Source organism: Acromyrmex echinatior, chromosome 15, assembly GCF_024713525.1.
Source record: "Acromyrmex echinatior isolate Ae372 chromosome 15, ASM2471352v2, whole genome shotgun sequence".
In the NCBI taxonomy this organism is placed as follows: domain Eukaryota; kingdom Metazoa; phylum Arthropoda; class Insecta; order Hymenoptera; family Formicidae; genus Acromyrmex; species Acromyrmex echinatior.
In genome coordinates this window covers 5,461,336-5,483,572 of record NC_141866.1, presented here as the reverse complement: position 1 = coordinate 5,483,572, position 22,237 = coordinate 5,461,336, and the positions used below count along the sequence as shown (strand labels likewise).

Below are 22,237 nucleotides of genomic sequence, written 5' to 3'. Positions count from 1 at the left end.
TTGTAAACGTCAGATGAAGAAACAAAAGCAATATTTATCATCCGTTGAAAAACGAAACAGTTTCATTTTCTTTGGAAACAAAAAATAGCTTTTACCCAATCTTCGTACCATACAACTTTAGTTTTTCCTCATAGGAGGAAAAATAGCTTTCCTTTTATAAAATTATAATGTCTTCCTCTCGCGGTATCAAGAAATTAACTTTGAGAAACATCATATCTGAAACTGATGGAATCCTGTAATTAACTTTATTCGTATCATCAAATATATTTCGGATTTTTTTTCTGAAAATAAAACTGATTCGTTTACTGCGTGGCTGATTTCGGAATTTTAATTCCAGTTTCTTTTCTCTCCAGCGACAAATAAAAGTATGAACAAAAACAACATCTGTAACTAATATATAATATATAATATATAATATATGTTTTAATATATGTAAGTTACTGAAATAATTATGAAGTTTGAACAGAAAATTGAGTCTAACTAAGAAATTAATTTTCTTTTACTTATTAGTTTTTTTTTACTTATTTACCATATATAATATAATAATAGATCAGTAAAATTAACTTCTAGAATAAAGTTTTTTGTTAATTAGTTTTTTATATTTTGAATTATTTTCATAATTAGTTGTTGAACTTTATAGTTTATTTTTGTACTGGTAGCACTAAATGCGGATAAGTGCATGCATCGTTGGACGGTTATCTATCTGCGTCAGTACCCATTATTGTTTACGATAAGATATGTGCTATCCATATTTAGTAATCATCATTACTCTTGTCACTTCGATCGATACATTATTCGTATGCACTTTATATCCATCAAAAGAGCAGATTAATGTAAAGGAGAATTGAGATTGCTTCGAACATTGTAGTATATTATATAATAAATATGCACAATAGACTAAGTTTGATGTGAACTTATCACTGGAAAATTAATTATATATCGCAACTTTGTAAGAGTAGCATTTCGCGTGCTTTGCGTATGTGCTAGACGTATCTTTCGCTGTTTACATACAGTTCTCAAAGTTCTGATTGACATACGATATTCAACAAAATCACATTTCTGTTGAAATATGAATTTCATCTCAATTTTAGCGCACTGCTGGCACCGGTCAGGAGTTTCTTAACGGGTTTTAATATTTTCGTATGTACTCTATTCGTGATATACATGTATAAGAATAATTGGAGAATATTTGCAAAAATTATATTTAATCAAATCTCGCGATATCATTTTAATGTTTATTAAATTTGTGAATTTCAGATACAATATTACAATATTATTCGCTTAGATTTTTTTATCAAATTTTTGTCTGTTGTTAAGTTTTAATTATTGGTCACAAAATTCAAAATATACAACACTATAAGAAAAAAATGTGTATACTATTAAATCTTAATAAATATTTGTTTGAATATAGTACTAACTTAACATTTAGTTATGATAAATAAATATTTACTAAATAAAAAAAAAGTTAAATTAACTTAATGGTTCTTGTATCAAATAAATGTATGTTTATTTAGTAAATATTCAGTTATTCAATTATCATTCAAAAATATTTATTAAAATTTAGTATGTTTTTTTCAGTGCACGGATGCTCTAAATAAACGATGGTTAAGCGATTTGTGCCATTATTAAAAATTAATCACACGCCAAAGAATCGTTGACGATGTTTCTTAGCAGTAATATTTATCGTTTTAAATCAAAGTTATAGTTTATTGTGCAGAATTTGTAGTTCTGCGTAATGTCATAATAGTCGATTAAATAAAGAAACGGATCAAATATTGGATTTTAAAGGTGATGAGATATTGATTTATACGAGAGACTAAGTAAAAGAAGTTTAGTATAAAAAATAATAAAAATCATTAACATGCATTTTTATGAGAACTGTAAACCTTAATATTAATGATTTTTTATTCTAAATAGCAGTTCAATGCAATCAATTTGAAGATTCTGCGTGTGCGTAATGTAAAACTTAATAATCTATGTGAAATTGTCATCGATAATTATTACCATATAATGATGATCTGTATGGTCCTTTGTTATTTATTGCTGATGTAATTCAAAGGGTTGATTAAGATTGTATTTTATTAAAAATTAATCGGAGATTATTGCTGTCTGACGTCGAGAGATGTAAGTTATTGCAATAACAACATCACTTTGAACACACATGAAAATGCAATGCATAAAGCGTTCAAAATTAATGCGACCGTACATGTCATAACGCATGAGAGTGAAACTTTTTGATATAGAAGGTAATACACATAGCTTGAAATTCGCTTTCGCAACGCGTCAGTGTTGTGCAAACATGCATACATCTAAACATTGTGACAGCTATATCGATTCGGAATGGATACAATGTCCGAGGACTGAGATCATATAAATGACAGATGGAAACCACGAAAAATATTGGTCACGCTCTGTACCTGTATCCTTTACAACATTCCGTCTTTAAAATTAAAAATCAATTTATTTAGACTCAATAATTTAAAAATAAATTAAATGATAAAAGCTACAAGTCAATGCAGGATGTTAAGTGCTAATAAATGAATTTTAATATTAAAATAATTTCAATAATACAAAGCTAAACGTAGAATAAATTAAGAAAATAGTTAAATTAAAATAGTAAAATAATTAAAAATAAGTTTTTATATTAAAAATAATATTTATATATGTACACTGACGATTGATGGGAATCCTTGCAATTCTTTTAGTTGTATAAATAGATATAACAGAAAAAACTTATTTTTAATTACTTTACTATTTTAATTTAACTATTTTATTAATTTATTCTAATTATTTCTTAATTCACAATAATACATTATACAATTTGGTTTTCTTGAAAATTAATGTCAATTCACCAAGGTACGTTGGTGTGACTTAATTTTTATTTTTTAATAGTTCACATGCGATTGCGAGAAGACATTTGTTCGACGGTGGTCTTCTTTCATCTTTGTCACTATACGCAGAGGAATATTGAAGGAATAGCGAGAAAAGTAAATTCTTCGTAATTTTAACTAGAAAAACCTTTATAAATTATATTCGAACAACAAATTTATGTTTATATCATTCGATAGTTTTGTAACTATTTGCGACCTTTTTATTTATATAATATTTTTGTGTTATACTATAATGACCTAACGAGGGTCGAAACGTTTAGCTTTGTATTATTGAAATGATTTTATTATTAAAATTCATTTATTAGCACTTAACATCTTGCATTGTCTCGTAACCTTTACCAGTCTTTAACTTATTCTTCAAATCGAGCATTGCGGAAGGTGTTATTTCGCTTTGCATTTATACGGAATAAAAGAATTGCGATCCGATCAAATTCTATTCATCTTTTACGACTTCTTGCCATGTACATCTCTTTGACTTCGAAATTAGTTATTTTTGAAATTGGAAAAATTATAGATGGAAATAATTTATTAGAAATATACGCGATATATATATATATATATATATTTAATTAATTTTTTAAATATAAAATTTAATTATATGCGTATGCATGTGTACGCGCGCACCGTTGAGGAAATAATAAAATTTATCGACAAATGACTGAAGAGGAAGATTCAGATAAAAAATCCTCGCTTCATGATTCTTTGACATACGTTGGTTGAATGTTAAAAATCAATAGAATAGAAATTTTATTGCTGTTTGACCTATACCGTATCAGAATTATAATGGAACTGCCGCAATCATCGAACATTATAGTTTTTGAAAAATATATATAGTTTCTTTCTTTGTCATAATATACAATTATAATTTCATCAATAAACAAGAATAACAATACAATTAATAATAATATTATTATATGCACTATATATAAAAAATTATTATAAATAAATTAAAATCAAACGATTAAAATTAAAGAAAATTTTTTAAATAAAAACAAAAAAAACGGCAATCAAAATAACAACAATAATAATATGTACAAAATATATCTAGTAAAACATATAAATGTGTTTAAATATACGTTTATATATTACATAAATATATAAACAACGTGAATCCACATTTTACAACTGATACGTAATAAATGTAATATAACTTATAATATTAATGTATTGTTATTATTTTCCTTTGTTTCTATGCAGAGAATTTTCCGACGCAAATACAGTACATATATTACTCGAATCGCGCATTTAATAATTGTCATTCGTCACGAATGAGGAAGCTCTGCAGTCAGATTTCACAAGTTATATGATACGTGTATATTGATGGTGACATCGGGCGCAACATGTACGTTTCAATCGTAATAGAGTAGAAGGATGTTCTTCGCGTGAATTTATATCGAAATGTACAATTTTGTGTGAAAACAGAATCGATTTGCCAATGGCGCCGATGTTGAATTAATATTATATGCTTTGCCGGCGACGGAGGGTCGACGGACATCAAGTTTTATCAGGTGTTCTTAGCGAGGGGTTATCTAACTGCACGCAAAGCGTGTACCATGACACGTCGCTATAACAATAGAATGAGAAACACAATGCGAAATATTTTCAATTTCAAAGAGTGTACAAGAGAAAACCTCAAAGGAATCAAAAAATAATTGGCTAGAATACGCGCAATGACTAAATCTTAATTGGAATAAATAAAAAAGAAAAAAATTATGCAATACAAAGAGATACGAAAATATATAAAAGAAACGAATAGATTTTAACAATATGGAGAACGTTTAATCAATAGATACGCGTGCGCGTAATTATACCGTGAAAAACTGAATTAAACATGCAACCTTTTGCAAAGTCATCGAATAAGATTTCTCGGTATCATTGACAAAGAAAAAAGACGTCGATATTTATTAAAGATGCAATTCTATCCGTAATTCGTTTAGGATGACGACGCTGGCGATCCGTCGCCCACTTCTTATAATTAGATTACTCTTAGCTCGAAGAAATGGAAGTTTTACATTGACTTCGGTATAGACATAAAAGTTAGGCGTTAACTAACTTGGCTCTACAGAATAAGAAAAAATATTGTGTAGGCAAATTGTGATTGATATGAAATACGTGAATGACTTAATCATTTGTGTGCAAAGATACCAACGCTGTATCAGTACGAAAATCTGTGAGAAAAATTATCTCTCGTGATTTTCCTAAGTCAGGCAGCTTTACTGTAACAACCGCTGGCTCTGAAAGTCCGGAAAAAGACATTATGTTTTACAGCTTGAGTTTTCTCTCTTGAGTTTTAAACGTAAAATCTGCCTCTCCGATTAATAAAGAAAAAAAAGACATTTCGAGGATTTTCTCTCAATTTATTTGCGCCCAACTGCTGCAACGTGTATTACAATTATGAAGCTGCACTACCTATCAGTACCGACATCCTACGCCTCTCGCATCGTTAATGTCTCCGCAGTTAATGCCAATGCACGCATTGAGGCATTAGGGAAAGCCGCGTGATACAGGGACATTAGCATTATAGGCCCGGTCGGGACTAACAATATACTGTAAGCTTTGATAGATGAAACACGAAACTGGATTTAAAGCATGATGTTTATGCAAAGAAGACAGAGAGAGAGAGAGAGAGAGAGAGAGAGAGAGAGAGAGAGAGAGAGAGAGAGAGAGAGAGAAATGTATTAATAATTTTATCTCATTACATCTTGCTCCTCGCTAAACATTATAATTCGAACGTTTTCATAAAATCGACAAGCCTTAAAATCGGTTTAAATTTAAAGCAGTAAAGAAGAATTATCTCGTTGACCGTATCCCTAGCAACATGCAGAGTGGACTTAGGGGAGCGCAACCCTCGTGAAGAGGAATGAAAGTTAATCGAAAGAAGCGATAACATTGGCGTCTCCACAATAATCTAGTCCATCGTTTTTTGCTCTTTTAAAAGAATTTTTGTAAATAAGTTTACTTATTTAAGAAGGTGGATTCTTCTTTGATCCAAAGAATTTCAATCTCAAACGAGGCTCAGTACCACGACGAGGTTGAATTACAATGTAAATTGTTTGATATTTACAGTGATAATACGATTTACGAAAATTAATAAGAGCAGAGGGAGAGAATTAATTAACATGGATCCTTGTCGTGACAAAATCTTTTCAAAATTTGATCCACCCACGAGCGGCGTTTGATAATATTATAATCAAATAAATAAATATGTTACGAAGATACAAGTGTATACAGAGTAGTAGACAGACTTACGGGTTCCATCGAAGCGAGTCGCAATAGTATCCAAGAAGGTATTTTGTGGAGCGAGGAGGCCCTTCCTGACCGGCATTGAGGCCGCTCCACCGCGCTATTAAGCGCACGAACCTGCGCAAATAAATAATAATTCAATAATCATAATTAACTTATTTACATGTATAGTATATCACACATGTATTATCTACAAAAATAATATACACTATTAAATTCATAATATCAAATTATATTTAATTTGAGTTATTTTTTAATCATTTCTATAGGTCACTAATGTTCTTACTTAATGTCATTAATTTTACTAAAACAATAGAGATAAATAGTTTAACTCCATTAAACAATTTAATTACAACCAAGAAAATATATTAAATTTAATCCAAATTTGATATTTAGTTGATTATTCACTAAGCGCATACATTAATGCGAACGTTGTTTACATTTTGAAACTAACCACAGAAATGAATTAATTTACATTTTGACATATGGAAGTTACAAATAACGAAAGATTATTTAACTCAAAAGATTTGATTATTCCGATTACCGTGCTCTTCTATCAGTATAAAGCAGACCTGTCCAATTTGAGCTTCGGAGCTAAAACGCAAAACCATCGAAAAAATTCAATGTAAGATTTCAGGGTAAATGTAAGATTTAAATTCAATGTAAGATTTAAAATGTAGATTTAATAAGCGTCATTCAGATACGTATCAATATTTTATTTCGTCCCCGAAATCTTATCCATATTAAATTTTTTTGCGTCAGTAATTTCGCATATTTGCTCCGGAGCTCAAATTGAACAAACCTGATATAAAGAGTATTTTATAATAGTGAAAAGTATTTCATATATTTAACAGAATTCTTTTGTGAACGTTGAATTTGATTGTCACGTATTACATAAGTAAACACCAAAATATACGATTCATTGGAGAATATTGTAAGTAAACATCATTCGAATCTCTCTATTATCAGGTAAAGTGCTATTGTAACGCGCGTTGCCCGGGTTTCGAGCTGATACAATAAATATTTTCTGGAACTAATCCAATCACCTCGCTTTTCACCACAATCGAGAAATCATTGACCGTTCGTGAATAACCGGGTTATACTATTGCGTCTTGCATATCTCGGAAATATATATAATAGGTCTATGTAAATTTATTATGCTTGTTATCATTACTTCAGGACAATCGTGCATTTAATTAATCACGAATTCAGTCGAGATAGAAAAACGATCCACACGTTTATTTCCATTGTAGAAAAATACTGCTACACAGTAGTAGTTTGAACTAAATTACAGCAGTAGTGCGCAACAATACAGTAGTGCGTAGTAGTATTGTAGCGAAGTAATACAGTAATGCAGCAGTCTCTCAATACTATTGCGCTCAGTAATTTTCCACAAAGGTTGTAAAGTATTTGACATAATCAAGAGTGAATCAACAAGATTGCTTGTAATAAATATATTATAATATATATACATATAAAATGTATATATATTATAATAATAATAACATGTAATAATTATAGAGTAATCAAATAGTGAGGATATCCGGAATATGGAAGATACGGATTTGAATCCCGGTTGAGATAGTATTTTCCGTAATAAATTATTTGCAAATTTAAGATTCTCATTAACATCAAATTATTAATATTCTTGTAAAGCATCTTAGCACAAAAACGTTATTAAACTTGTCAATTTAATAAGTGATATTACTATTCTGGGTTGTGGTTATAATTAAGACTAAAAAGATTTCAGCACATAGTTTGCAGAATTAGATATATATATATATATAAATTCACACAGAAATATTTGCATTAAGATCCACTTTGACGATTATAGGATTTTTCTTATTTAATTAGAGTTAATAATTATATATTTTACATATACTATATATATATTTATCTTGTATATATAATATTATATGTATACTATTCATGAAGATGTAATTTTTTTTATCTCGGGGATAGTACAATAAATATCAGTGTTATATTATGATATAACCTACTGGAAAATTTCATTTCGGTTATTTTTCCAGTTAGTTATATTTATATTATAATATATAACACAATACGTATTCAATACAAAATGTTACAATTTGTATGTTTCGAATATAACTATTTTTGAATAACATGGTAGAGCTCTTATATTATTTATCGATAATGAAAATTTTATGTAATCTCACTCCATGTAGGTACATCTAACGTAAATTCTAGCCTCGTGTGCTGCATGTATACGCTCTTTAATGCTTACAGAACTAAACCCATATAGCTTAACAATTTCTCGCTTTTAACGTGAAAATATGATACAGATTTTCTCTCTTTAGTGATATTAATAATACAAAAAATATTTTATATTCCTAAAAAAAATTCTATTCTTTCGAAGCAAACTCATTATCTACGTTAATCTCTCTTGGATATGAATGAAAAATATGAGAAATGCACAACGTTACAAATGTGTATATTTATATTGGATCATTCAAAAAGTATCCGCGGTTTTTTCATTCAAAAATTGAACAAAAAACCGCGAATACTTTTTAAATGACCTAATATATATATATATACATGTATCGCGTGAACATTGCAAGGAAAAATCTAATGAAATATGCATAAGCATAAATCCATAGAAATCAAAATTTGATAATCAAATCGGCACAGTCAACCTATTATTAAAATATTTTTCATATTACATATCATATTTAAAAATCGGTAAGCCTACAATTTGTTCGAATGTAATACTCGGTTTATGTGTTGTACATTAGAATGATCATATTAATTAGTTATACGCTGAATCAGTCAAAATAGATTAAGGTTCCAATAAAGAATAATAAGAAATCATGCTGGATATCTAAATTTGTAGACAACGTTTTGCACATAATAGATCGTTCGAAATAGGCGGTAAGAACTTACGTATTAAACAAGTTGATAAAGATTAGCTGTGGACACGAGAAAAATTTTAATATACTGAAAAGTTTTAATGATTTTAAAATGATAAAATTTTTGAACGCTCGGTAATACTCGAAAGACTCGCGTTACTTCGTAATAGTAATCGAAAAAGGAAGTTAATTCGTTTAAATACTTATAATGTAGTAATACCGTTCTATTTTACGCCGAAATAAAATGGTGGGATGAGTATCGTTTATTTGACGTCGAGGAAAATGTTCTCCTTCCAACCAACAGGTTGTTCCATCGAAATGCGAGAAATTTAAAAGAACCTTATTAGAAATCCTTCTAAAAATATATGATATTTTTCTCGTTACTAATGAAAACCTCATCTATTTAAGAAGATATATATAACTGTAATATAATTGAAATATTTTAATCATGACATTATTAATCTCATAATTGTGAATTAAGGAACCTTCGCCGTAATGAAAACTCTCGAAATGTATGCCGAATGGCATACATTTTTGATCCCATCATTCTTTAGCAAGGTGTATAATTACAGGAAGTTTGACAGGTTTCCATTTCCGATGGTACCGACCTTGTCGAGAAAGTGATTGTCCGCTCACAGTTCGAGCATCTTCGAACCACCACCACCGTCTATATCCACACCAATCCCTTCTTCGTTCACCCCCTTTGTTCCGAGATTAAGGGACGTTCGCGCTTCGTCCGTCAGTTCGATGCATTCGAGATACGACACTCAGATCGACAGCCAGCGATTACCAGCAATCTCGGGGTGCGCACCGGGCGACCGCGCGAATCGTTCGCTGGCGATCGCGTAACTGACCGAGGGGAGAGATTCCGTCTATCCTGATGGCCCGGGCTCCTGGCTGACTTGCGCCCCTCGCATCGAAGCGCAACATGTGGTAAACCGTGGGAAGGTAACAGACACACACGTCCTAGGCGTAGGTGAAGGCACGAGCGTGTATCTCCGATAAGTACGTACGTACATGGTACGTATCCCCCCGCGACATCCCGCGTTCTGCCCTGCGCCACCCTGAGACACCCCGCGTTACCTCGCGACATCCCTCGCACCGCCAACGACCGCTGTGGGGTTGTGCGCGCGCGCACACATACACACACACACACATACACATACGCGCACGCACATACACCGTTCATTTGCGCGAGCGCGCAAGGTACCTTAAAAATCTGATACAATTTTTAGCCAAGCTATTCGAGTTCGATGTTCGAGTATTTTTTTTTTTTCGACACTTGAGTTTTTTTTAAATTCTTCGAGCACTTCGCCGATAGGTCGATGGCCCGCGCGGATCAAACGACACGTGTAACTTCATTTAACAATGCGGGAGATTTCTAATAATCTCTTCGCAGAACTGTTATTACTTAAATTATTAATTAAAGAAGTAAAGAGAGAAATATATATCATTTAATTTGCATATAATTGTACATGATCGATATAATGGATGGCCTACTTTTTTTGGAAGAAAATTTGAATATTGAATCGAACGAAGATCGACAGCGGGACTTATATTACCAAGTTAAAACAGAATTTCATCATATATACGTGACACTGATGGATCACTGTAGGGACTTCCTTCTCTTAACGCAAATGTGGCGTATCCGTTATTTCGTTTACATCGAGACGGCGCCTATCCGACCAAACATTTTCGCTTGTCAAAGAAATTGCGTCCTGTGTCAAACATATTTTCGTTCGCTTCATTCCGCACAGCGTTTTACGACACGCGTTACGGCTATACGCTTTGACGTATGGCTCGGAGCTTACCTTATCTTTTCAAGGCCGAAACGTTGGAAAGAACGCGAGAGAATGTGTTCCTTTGTAGCCAGGAAAATCCGGGATTTTCCCATTTTACAGCTTTTCTAAAGCGTTGTAAAACCTGGATTTTTACCTGTCACATGTATACATATTTGTAGGACAAATCTCTATATATACATATATATATATATATATATATATATATATACATACATAGAAATAAAAAATGATTTTGCTAAAGCGTCTAAAAATTCAGAATATAGATCTGAAAATAATTTTATTCGGACATGAAATAAAAAAATAATTTTGTAAAACTCTTACACGTTGACGACAGTGTTGCAAAAAGTTTTAACATTCTAACAATCAGCTTGAGCTAATGTATAATTATTTTGATGGTCCAAACGAAATGATTTTCAAATCTGTGTCTAAATAAATTTTTCAAATATTTCAGCGGAACCGTTCTTTCTGTATGTGTAACAAAAGTAATTTGAAACGTGAAAAAATATTTCATAGTATGGATTTCATAGTAAATATTTCAAAGATCGACACTTTTTTGTTGATAGAAAACCATTCGTGCGCCGCACCGCGCCGTGCCGCATCGAGGTCTATATTGAATAAAACGTTGCTGCAGGTCAGTTTGATGGTATTGTATAACGCGCTCATACCGAAGAGGGTCGATGACTGTATTCGCGTGCTAGTCCTTCATGAACAGGCCGCGCAATCTGCAAGCATTCCCGATATAGATCTTCGTCACAAAAAAGTTCATGGAGGCGGGCTGGGTTTTAACCAGCCACTAAGTTATTTTAAATCTTAACATATAGAACTCTCGGCGTTGATAACATCGAAATTGGCTGCTGTGTCGAGAAACTGACGTGTGAAGCTATATATTATATATCTTATTACATCTAGTTCACGCCAAAGCTATTTCACAGCTTTTTCACAAGTTGAACGGTAAAGTTTTCCTAGATACATGTAGGTATCTGCTGAATAAAACTCAATATACATCCGTCTTACGATCTCTCATGTGGTATCCGTTGCTGGACACATAATCACGTACATAGGACGTTCGGGTTAATCAAGAACGATGGCAATCGGTAGCTAGCGTTGTTATCCCTAGAAATGGATGTTTATCTATCGGGTCGTCGCCTGTATGTCGTACTCGAAGAGTGATGCATCGTCGTCACGTCGTATAATACGTCGAATTAAAAAAGAAAGAGAGAGAGAGAGAGAGAGAGATTTTGAAGAAACCGCCACACAGTTGAGCTACACAACCGCGGTCTAAGAATACCACCTTCGACTACTTCGCGATTATAAAGCTGCGACCTAATTTTAAAAGCTGCGTTTCCGAAGCGGTCGTGTCGCGCCGAGACGATACCGGCGCACGGTTAAGTCCGTGCGTCTCCGTACTTTGCGGAGGGATTAACGCTGGGAAGCGATAAGGTAAACGCCTGTAGTAATTCCGCTTCGTCTACCTCGCGCTTGTCAATCTGTTGCTTTTTATAGGCTCTCGCGCCGCAACGCCTCTTCGAAATTAAAAGCTCCCGCGATGTAATAAAATAAAATATTGATTCAAAATGCGTCGTTTTATAATCTCCCTTGATCATGCGTCATCTTTTCCGTGTTACGTCAGCTAAAAAAATATTTAGTCGCAGTAGCGTTTCTACAGCGTATCTCCCATCTATTATTTTCAGCTATCTATTGAGAAGGGCTCTTAAATATACAGATAATACATTTTCAATATACGTCCCGCATTAATAGCGTCATAAAGAATTCAACAAAAAAAAAAAATTCTTTAAACAATGGGAGAGTCAGTAATCGTGAGTGTTAGTGGGTTATCCGCACACAGCCTGGGCTGCGCGTACGAAGCACACAGGGTCCATATAATCGATACTCTAGTACTTCGAATGTCTCCGCGGACAGATACGAAGGCGAGAATGAGAAAGATAGAAATGAGAAACGGGATGAAAAACGAGACAGGAAACATGGCGTGCCTGCTGCTCTATTTAATAGCCGAACGGATGGAAAGTCATTGGCACGAATGACTGCGACGTTAACGAGTTTCATCTTTTACGATTTGCTCGTAGTTTTAATTGTTCTCTCTGTCTTTATACTATAGCTCACCCGCGCCTCTCTCGCGACAATAAATCTTTTGTAGTACATCTTCCGCTATGCTGCACGATTTAATCGGCAGCTATATTTATGGGCCAACAATTTTATCTATTCATTCTTTACAGTATAGTACAACACGCAATTTAATTCGCAACTTTGCTTTAATTAGTAATTATTATCAACGAAATGTTGGTAAAATTAATCTCAATATTAATCTCATGATTTTTATTTTACAATTATTTACATATTTACAACCCAGACAATACAAAGTCCAACATTGGGATATAAAACGACTAATTTTAGACTTTTAACGTTCTTAAAAAACATTTGATTTTGTGTTGTCTGAGAGTCATTTTACAACATGATACGATATAATTAATTTGGCCACTTTGTCTTGATTAGTAATTATCATCTCTCCGTCTGTAATCTGAATCTTTTTAGCACAAACGAGAAATTTCATTCTAAAATTTCTTCGAAATAAAGGAGAGCGAAATCCGGTTCTCCTTATTGTCAGTTACACAAACTTCCTTATTGTCAAGTTACATTTGTAAAGGAATTTAATTTTTTTTCATTTCTGCTTAAATTTCAATTTTTAAATTTTTAAATTTCAATTAAATAAAGACTTTATCATTTGAGCTAAAAGATACAGATTTAGATGCGAAAGAATATTCAAAATATTTGTAAGAAAAAGAGAATATTTATCACTCATAACTTTTGTGAATATTACTAAGATATTTTCAGCTAAAAATTGCAATGTCTTTATGAAATAAACTCTTTTAAAGACAAGATTGTGCTACGTGGTAGGGCATGTGTGTCGTAAATTTCAAAGTGTCAAGGCGATAATACGAACACATACACGTTGGAACCTCATACATTATTCAGGGAAAAGCAGAAAAGTAAGAGAAGACATGATATAAAGGGACGTGTGAAACCTCGGGAAATAGAGTTGCGTTCGAAATAATCGCATTATAATTGTTTACGGAATCTCATCGGAAAATCGGTAGCTGCCGATCTCTTACGAAAAAGCAAGGTTTCTATTCACGTATACAATCGCGTGCGATCGTAAAGTAACGAATCACATTCCCAGATTGTATTTGGATTCCACTGAAATTAGCGGTTTCAGCGAAATTAGATTAGCGGCTTCGACGAATTAAGCGAGAAATACCGTAACAGCTCTGCGTTATCCGGGTGATGAGTTACAAGATTAATTATAGTTGGACGAACGCAATCTCGATTTTGCGAAGATTAAATGTTTTATCAAGATCTATGGAAAAGATATTTACTCCGATAAATTCATGAGTTAAGGCATTAATAAGTTTATCGGAGTGTGAACAAGTGATTCGAATGACGCGAGAATACCATAATGATTACTTTTCTTTATATATACTTTATATATACTTTATAGAAAAAAATATTACATTAGGAATAACAAATTATACAATCAGAAATTTTGTTTTCTTTCCACAACTCTATCAGTTAAATTAAGACTGATTTTAGGGTCGTAAACTGTAAGCCGTAAAAAATTTACCAATCACAAGTTGAATATTAGGAAAATAATAATTTCTTATTGGTCAATTTCTTACGATTTACCTATAAAATCAGCCTAAGGGCTCGAGCATAAAGACAACTACAACTACTAAGTTGTGAAACGTGAATCGTAGTCGTAGGTCAACATACAATGTTTGACGTAACTATATACGACGTATCGGCATGCATATAGTTACGCCAAAATATTGACCTACTATTACGACTCACGTTTTACAACTCAATTATGATTATCTTTGTGCTGAGGCTCTTACGACCATCTTTGTACTGGCCTTAAGCTATTTTACCTAAGTTTTAAGTCGTAAGAAATTGACCGATCATGATCGATTATTCTTTTCACATTCGACTTTGATTCGATTTGATTAATCAATTTATTACGATTTAAGACTTTAAAAAGCTTATAGGCTTTCTACAATAAACCATTAGCTAAGCTTTAAGTCTTAAGCCGTAAGAAATTGATCAATTACAATTGAATGTGATAAGAATAATCGACTTAAAGCTTACTCTCTAGATTTTTGGAGTAAAATCTCACTCCAAAAGATTGAAAATGGAGTTAGTCTTGAGAAAAAAAGAGTAAATATTTTCACTCTTTTCTCAAGACTAACTCAATTTTCACTTCAAAAGATTTAGAGAGTAAGTAATGACTTATCATAGAAAGTCCATTAGATAATGGCTTATTGTAGAATGTCTATTAACGACAATATCGACGTTACATTGTCATTACGTCGTCATAAGTTTCGTGGGATACTCTCTAAAACTTGTAGAATGAATGTCACTCTGAAAAGTGAATCCCACTTTTAAAGATTAAAAATTGAGCTACTCTTTTTTAAGATTGACACAATTTTCTTTAGAGTAAGATTCCATTTCAAAGAATTTAGAGAGTAAAAAAGGTGCGCAATAATAACGCAACGACACCGACATTGTTAAGAATTGCAGAATAGGAGCCTTAAGAAGTTAATTGATAATCGAAGTTCAAGTTGGCTTGTTACCAAAAGTTACCAAAACGGATGGAATACACAGAGAACCAAGAAAACCAAGAATCACCTCCTTCAAAGAGATGAAACTTCCGACTCCATTTTATCGCTTCTCGCTATCGTAATTCTCCCTGCAGTTGAGGTAGCACAGTTGGAGATAACGCGTAACGATCGCTCACCACCGTTCTTTATCTACATTGGCGCGGGCCATCGATATCTCGTGTGTGCCCAATCTCGAAACCGTGTTACGCGGGCCGACGAGCGACCGCGTCCTTAATATCGCCACCCCCATTCCACCTGCGTTCGCCAAGCGGCGAATGGTGCCAGGTGCAACGACTGGCCGACAGCAGAGCGACATTAAACGCCATCGGCTGCCGCATTGCCGATGTCGTGCCGGCCGTAACCGCGGCACGCGGGGTACGTGCCCTTTCTCCCTCGTTCTCAACCTCATCGTCTCTCTTCCTCCTTCTTCCATGCACCCTCGACGGTACAGGCCACCGACTTTCTGAACCTTAAGGGGGTGGACGACTTATCGACCTGATGCCAGTCAGGCCTACCACCCTTAATCCCGTGTACTTCAATCACATGTTATTATTCCGATAAGCATTCGGAAATTGGACTTGGCTATTTCTTCGTTATCTTCCTTTGTTTCGAATAAACATCCCACAAGTTGTTCGATTGGAAGATCATGGCCTTTGAGATGGATAGCTATGTAAACACGTCGTGACAAGAACAATCCCTGAGCGATTTTCGAAGCATTAAGAGATTTTATCGAAAAATATTTGAACATTTATTCCTCATGTAAGAAGGAGGGAAAAATCGGTTTTTCATGACCAAATTCGAGAGAGCTTATCAAGAATATACCAAGTCTCGTTTCAATCATCTGGAATCGAAAGGATAATTGTAAATTAAAATTTTACTATGAATTTATTAAGAATATGGCAAATAAATATTTAAAGATCAGATTAGAAGATACGCCTCGTTGAAGCTTCATCAAATATCGCGTAACAATCTCTATTCCTCAAGATTGTCTTTCTCACTGCACCATTTCCCGCCATCGCCGCGTAGCAACGTACAAGGTACAACCCAATTGAAACAAACCGCCGCAGTGATGACGACGACGACAATAAACTGATAGGATCGCGATCACACGAAATTGGAACGTCGCGTTCGCGTGGCTTGCCGTGTCGAGTCCCCTTTCCTGATGGTACATCAATAGGAATAATACGGGGAAGTGCGCGATGCGGCGAAAGATACGTGCAGGTAGACCGGGGAGTTTAATGACCTTACAACCCCCGCAAGTAGCGGGATCGATGGTCTCGGAACTCCGGGGGCGAACTCTCATCCGGAGCGCGCGGCCCGGTTGTTTCCACCGTGGGCCGTGTTCTACTTTCCAATCATCACGTTTCGCAATCGCACCGTTGTTTCTCCTCTGTGGGTCCTGCTTTTCACGTCGTGTCACGGCATTGCACGACCCGACACCCCGACGGGTGTCCCGACGTTTCACGGATACGTACCATGATACACGATCGACATGTCCTATGCATTTGCTAGATGATTTCACGACTGAAAAACCCGATCCGAGTCGGGTATCAATATCTCTTTAAATTTTTGAAGTAGAATCTCACTCTAAAGAATGAAGAAGTTTCACTCTAAAAGTTTTAAAGAGTACTTAAAAACAAAAATTTTGAACAGTTTTTAATTTAAAAGCACAATAATATTGACAAAAATCCATTCATTGCTGTATATATGCATCTCATTCTTTTAAGATTGGATCAATTTTTAGCTTTTTATAAAATGAGATTCTACTCCAAAAAATTTAGAGCAACTTAAAAATATTTGTTAAATAAAATTTTCAAATATAGGAATAATTTTTTCATATTTCAGCACTTTCTTAAATATAGTAATAATATAAATTACTACTAATTTAATAAAATTAAATATATCTCACACTTATAAAAACATTTTGTGTGTTTATTTCATTCTTGCGTTATATCATTACAGGAATATATTGTTGCGTAAACGTATCAATTTATGCAGATTATTTATCGGTAAAAATCTTAAATGGTATATATATCCTTAAATGGTATATAGGAATGAAACGTGCTACAAGAGCGCAGATATGTAAACATTTTTTCATCGATCAGATCAAAATAAACCTTATGTACATTTAATTACAAAATATCAATATATAATATATAAAATCGTTAATATTTTAATTTCATATCTTATTCAACAAAAAATTTTCTTTAAATAGATAACTTTTCGTATTTTACAATATGACTTTAGTAACATTAGGCATCGAAAACCCTGTACCACATAATTTAGCAATTTTTGAAACAAAATTATATTAATTTTTATCTCCATCATGATTTTTTTTGACAAGCGCTCATTGCAATGCGATCTGCATATATATGCAAACTGTTAGCGTAAGCATCGTATATGTATATTACAAGGTCTAAATATATTTTTGCATAAATTCGCGTAATACAATGTTCATTAAAATTATACCTCTATCAAAGTATCCACGATTTATCATTTAACAACTCTTGATTTAATCAAGCATTATCTGCGAGTAAAAATTACATATATTATGCGGCAGTAATATTTAACGTGCACGAAAAAGGAACGTATATTTATACTTTTCTTTCTTGGCCAATTCATTAAATCCATTCAATGATGTGATCAGTTTTCTTTATAAAATTCCAAAAAAAATATCAAACTGTGTAGCATTGCCGTTATCTGAATATTTTAATACGATCTTTTTCCGAGTTGACATAATTTTCCCATAAAGTAAAGCTCTATGTCTTTTTACAGATTCAGAATATTAGAAGCTAATTTTAAGCTTTGGTTATCACTAATTTGAGTCAAGTATTTAAATGGATTAATGATTTTGATTCGCTATAGTGTTTCTCTGATTACTTCTAAGCTAATAACGCACTAAAAAATTATTCCCACTTAAACATTTCAGACACTATTTTTAATAGTGTATCTTTGATACTCTAAATAATGTGTAATGTTATATATGTAAATTTCCATTATCAGTATTGAGTTTTATCGATTATCAGAGTTGCTAAAAAGAATCGCGATAACATTCTCTATCACATCTATCACATTATGCATAATTACCTTGTAGTTCACGTCTCTACATATCGAGATCAAATATCAGATCGTTCTTAAATTCCAAGTGAACTGCATCTTTCGTGGTTTTAATCGAAATGTCGGCTTGAACATCTTCGGTGGGTTTTTCCTCGAAGCTAGAATTACGCTTATGTAAAGAATGTTTGTCATCAATATTCGATTTCACGATTTCAATATTGGCGGTTCTTTGTTGTTGCGAATCTCGTTTATCTCGTGCAAGTATGGGTTTTACGTTCTCGGAAGTTTCCTCATTCGGAGACCGCTTATAATCTACTTTATATTTGTCACGTTCTTCGGTTTCAGAATTTTCACTTTCGCTTAGTCGACGATCATGCGCGCGTTTCTTATTGCGCAGTTTGCGTTGGTTCTTCTTTCGCTGTCCAAGAATACTCGAATTAGATCTAAAGAAAAGAAAATAATAAATTATGCGAATGAGTTCATTAATATATCTCGTAAAAGAAAAAAAAATTATATTTATATTTTTTTTCTTTTAAGATTTCACCATTTCACCAGAGATTAGTTTGATCAGTCGATTAATGCCTGTTTCTACTAATGTAGTTTAATTTTAATCTCAGTTTAACTAACTCTTCATTTTTTTAGTTATAAAAATCGGAAAAAGATAAAGATGAAAATTGAATCGAAATTAAAACTAGTTTCAACTATGATCATCTCTAATTACAAATGCAATTGATCAGTTTCAATAATCGGCCGATTAAGTTAATAGAAAACGGTAAAACCTTTAAAAAGCTAATTGATCCCTTGTTACAGTACCTAAATAATTGCCGTGAAACAACATCATTAAATCGTACAGTCTTTTTCAAACTGGAACAATCTGATTCAGAATTGATATCATGTACGGAATCGTAATGATCGTCATAATGATAATCTGTGCATGATGCAGGTAGACTGTTTTCGTCGGCACTCGATTCGGACATGGAACGTGAAAAATCGCGGGCGCGACGTGACTTTAATATTCCTTTCGAATGTCTCACACTGCCATTGCTGCTATTGCTTGCCAATTCATCTCCACTGCTTTCTGAAACTGATCTGACTTTCTCAATGTGCTTTTTCTCTTGTCGTCGTTTCACAACTCTTGCATTTTCCTCATACTCCTCTTCGTCATCAGAATCCTGTTGATTTGGACGAATATTTATGACAACACCATCATTTTGCGGCTGTACGGAGATTTGTCTTTCTACCTGAGATTCAGCTTTTGGAGAGGACTGTAAAAATATTTTACTTGTTATAGACAATGTATAATATTCTACATTTTAAAGTGTGCAATATATTTATATTTTTTATATACCATTAATTCTTTAAATTTGCTTGTAAATGACGCTGCTGTAGGAAGATCTTTTCCTTCCATGAATTCTGTATCCATTCCAACAAAATATTGTGTTACATTCTCAATATCCTTCACCATGATGTTAAAAACAACGTTATTGTCCCATGGTTCAATTGTAAGAGTTTCTGGTTCAATATAGCCATTTCCTATCTTAAGACACAATGAATAATGTTGTGGAAAAAATCCAGCACCCATAGATGTTAGCAAGATATGTATTCCTACATTATTATCTAAAATTTTGTGGTGGATTGCATCCGGATTTACGTTTTTTACATTTATAATAATGGCTAATTGATTATTGTAAATATTACAAGTATAAGCAGGCAGATTGTACTTAAAACTAGGATTCATAAATGCATCAATGATTTCTGTCTCATTACTAGTCCGTAAGGCAGTATCTTCACACTTATCTGTTACTTCACTTTCTTTATCAAATTTTATATTTTTGCACGCGTTTTCGCACTCTTTCACTAATTCTATTTTGTTACTAGACAAATTTTTTTCATCATCCTTAGACATTACTGTTGCAGCACTGTTTTGATCACTGTCAACTCCACTATCTGCTCTATCAGTATCACCTACTTGTACCAATGACCGAATGACTGGTAAAGTTACAATTAATTTTTTGTACTTTGGATCAAATTTAGCATTCCCACTATCTCCGTCTACGGGATATGGTAATGGAAGATCCAGCAAATATTTTGCAGGCTTTTCACTTTGCAGGGTAAGAGATTGTTCCTGTACATCGAGCGTTGCATCGTTAGCGCTTTTCAACAAGGGCAAATTTATGGTAATCACCAATTTTTTAGGGATTGCGGCAAACATCTTTGCGTCTCGGCTTAAAATAAAATCTTCCATTTCCACATCGGACTGATGTTTTATGGAAAATTTAGGCGTAACATATTTTTCATCTACAGGCTTCTGTTGCTTGTCCTTATAATAAGTGGTGGCTGATGGGGCACGTTTTGGCTTTTCTTCCATCTGCTTTAATTGGTTCTCCCGACTTTCGTCGTAATTCGACATTATCTTCTGGTAGATTTCTGGTTCTATATCCAGTGGTTCTGTTGGTGGTGTTTCCGAAGGTTTTCTGATCACTGTAGGATGAGCCATCCCTTTGAAATTAATCTTAGGAAATTTCAGATTCTTCCTGTCCAATTTCACCTAGCATGACATAAAGAACACATATTAGAAACAGGTATTACAAAAATAAAATTAGATGTGTCCTTTCCAACTGATTCTTTTGCATGGTTCATATTTCTTCTTCACTTTAGAGTTCTTTAGAGTTCTCCACTTTACTCTTTATCTTTTTCTAGTTCTAAAAATTAGAAAGCTAAAGAATAAGTTGAAGTAAGATTAAAGTTAATCTACTTTGATAGAAATGAGCATTAAAAGAATAAATTGGAGTATAAGCTAATAAATGTATTCGGCCTCTCGCATTACATTGGATCAGCACATTGAAGGCTGCTTTATATAAAGTATCTAAATGCAGTGGCATAATAATATAATTAACTTTGACAATAAAATAATGTACATTCTGCTAAATAATGACAATATCGTCATTAGGTATTTAATCATTTCAAATAATGTTTATATGTTTTTACATTTAACTCCTAATTCCACATATAGAAGCTTTCAGTGTGCACTAATCTAGTGTAACATAAAAATGACTGAATTCGTTATTAGAGATATGAACCTTAAAATTATTTTCCACGCCATCCATAGCCGTGTTATTGACGATCTCGCGGAACCGCGTGTTCTTGGATGCCAAGTAGATGGTATCCGGATGGAAGACCACGTCATACACCACACACCGCACATTCTTCTTGTCAAGGTCATAGCGGGGTGGTATCAACGTATACGGAATAGACCACTGTAAGCCACGGTGGCCCTGTTCGTAGGAAGGCTGACTGGTGGGACGCGCGACAACGTCGTTCTTACTGATGTTCAAAAAGCACTTCCTGTCGCCGTTCACGCTGGTCTTAATGACGTAACCGGGCTCGGGGTTAACGAACGTCACGTCTACGCCCCGCTCCTTCTCGAGCTGGGTGATCTCTTTCTCGTAGAGTTTCCTATTATCCGGGTCGGCCACGTCCTCCGCGTACTCGATTAACAGTTTGCGAAACTCTTCCTTCTTCAGACAGTCGGTTATGTTTTTCAATTCCTCTCGCGACACATTGAAATCCTCCCAATCTTTTCTGCGATGCTCGTATACGTCCATCTTATGTCGCGTGTGTTTACAAATAGACCCGTCGGTAGAGACGGTAAAGATTGCGAAGAGCGCACAACACGTGGATCGCGGCGCCACCGCACCGGCCGGTTT

At 33.7% G+C, this 22,237-nt stretch overlaps 2 protein-coding genes across 4 annotated transcripts in view; both read right to left on the bottom strand.

Annotated features, from left to right (window-relative positions):
- Elk (Eag-like K[+] channel) overlaps positions 1–17,278 on the bottom strand; it is a 47,653-nt gene extending 30,375 nt beyond the window's left edge. Inside the window, exons 1-4 of one of the 3 annotated variants that reach the window (XM_087414066.1) lie at positions 11,469–12,239; positions 10,813–10,936; positions 9,610–10,719; positions 6,141–6,251 (exon numbers count right to left, since the gene is read on the bottom strand). In XM_087414066.1, coding sequence (XP_087270192.1) covers positions 6,141–6,216 — 76 coding nt within the window. In that variant the 5' untranslated portion in view covers positions 6,217–6,251; positions 9,610–10,719; positions 10,813–10,936; positions 11,469–12,239. Of the gene's footprint in view, positions 1–6,140; positions 6,252–9,609; positions 10,937–11,468; positions 12,240–15,501 lie in introns of those variants that run through there. The other 2 variants (XM_011065341.2, XM_087414067.1) reach the window with 2 other exon arrangements.
- A 106-nt stretch (positions 17,279–17,384) lies between these two features.
- On the bottom strand, positions 17,385–22,225 carry Nop17l (PIH1 domain-containing protein Nop17-like). The gene is made up of 4 exons (XM_011065340.2): positions 21,611–22,225; positions 19,879–21,078; positions 19,344–19,795; positions 17,385–18,973 (listed from the first exon to the last, which is right to left on the bottom strand). Exons 1-4 carry the CDS (start codon positions 22,133–22,135, stop codon positions 18,577–18,579), a joined length of 2,574 nt encoding a protein of 857 aa, XP_011063642.1. The 5' UTR covers positions 22,136–22,225; the 3' UTR covers positions 17,385–18,576.
- Between the last annotated feature and the right edge of the window lie 12 nt (positions 22,226–22,237).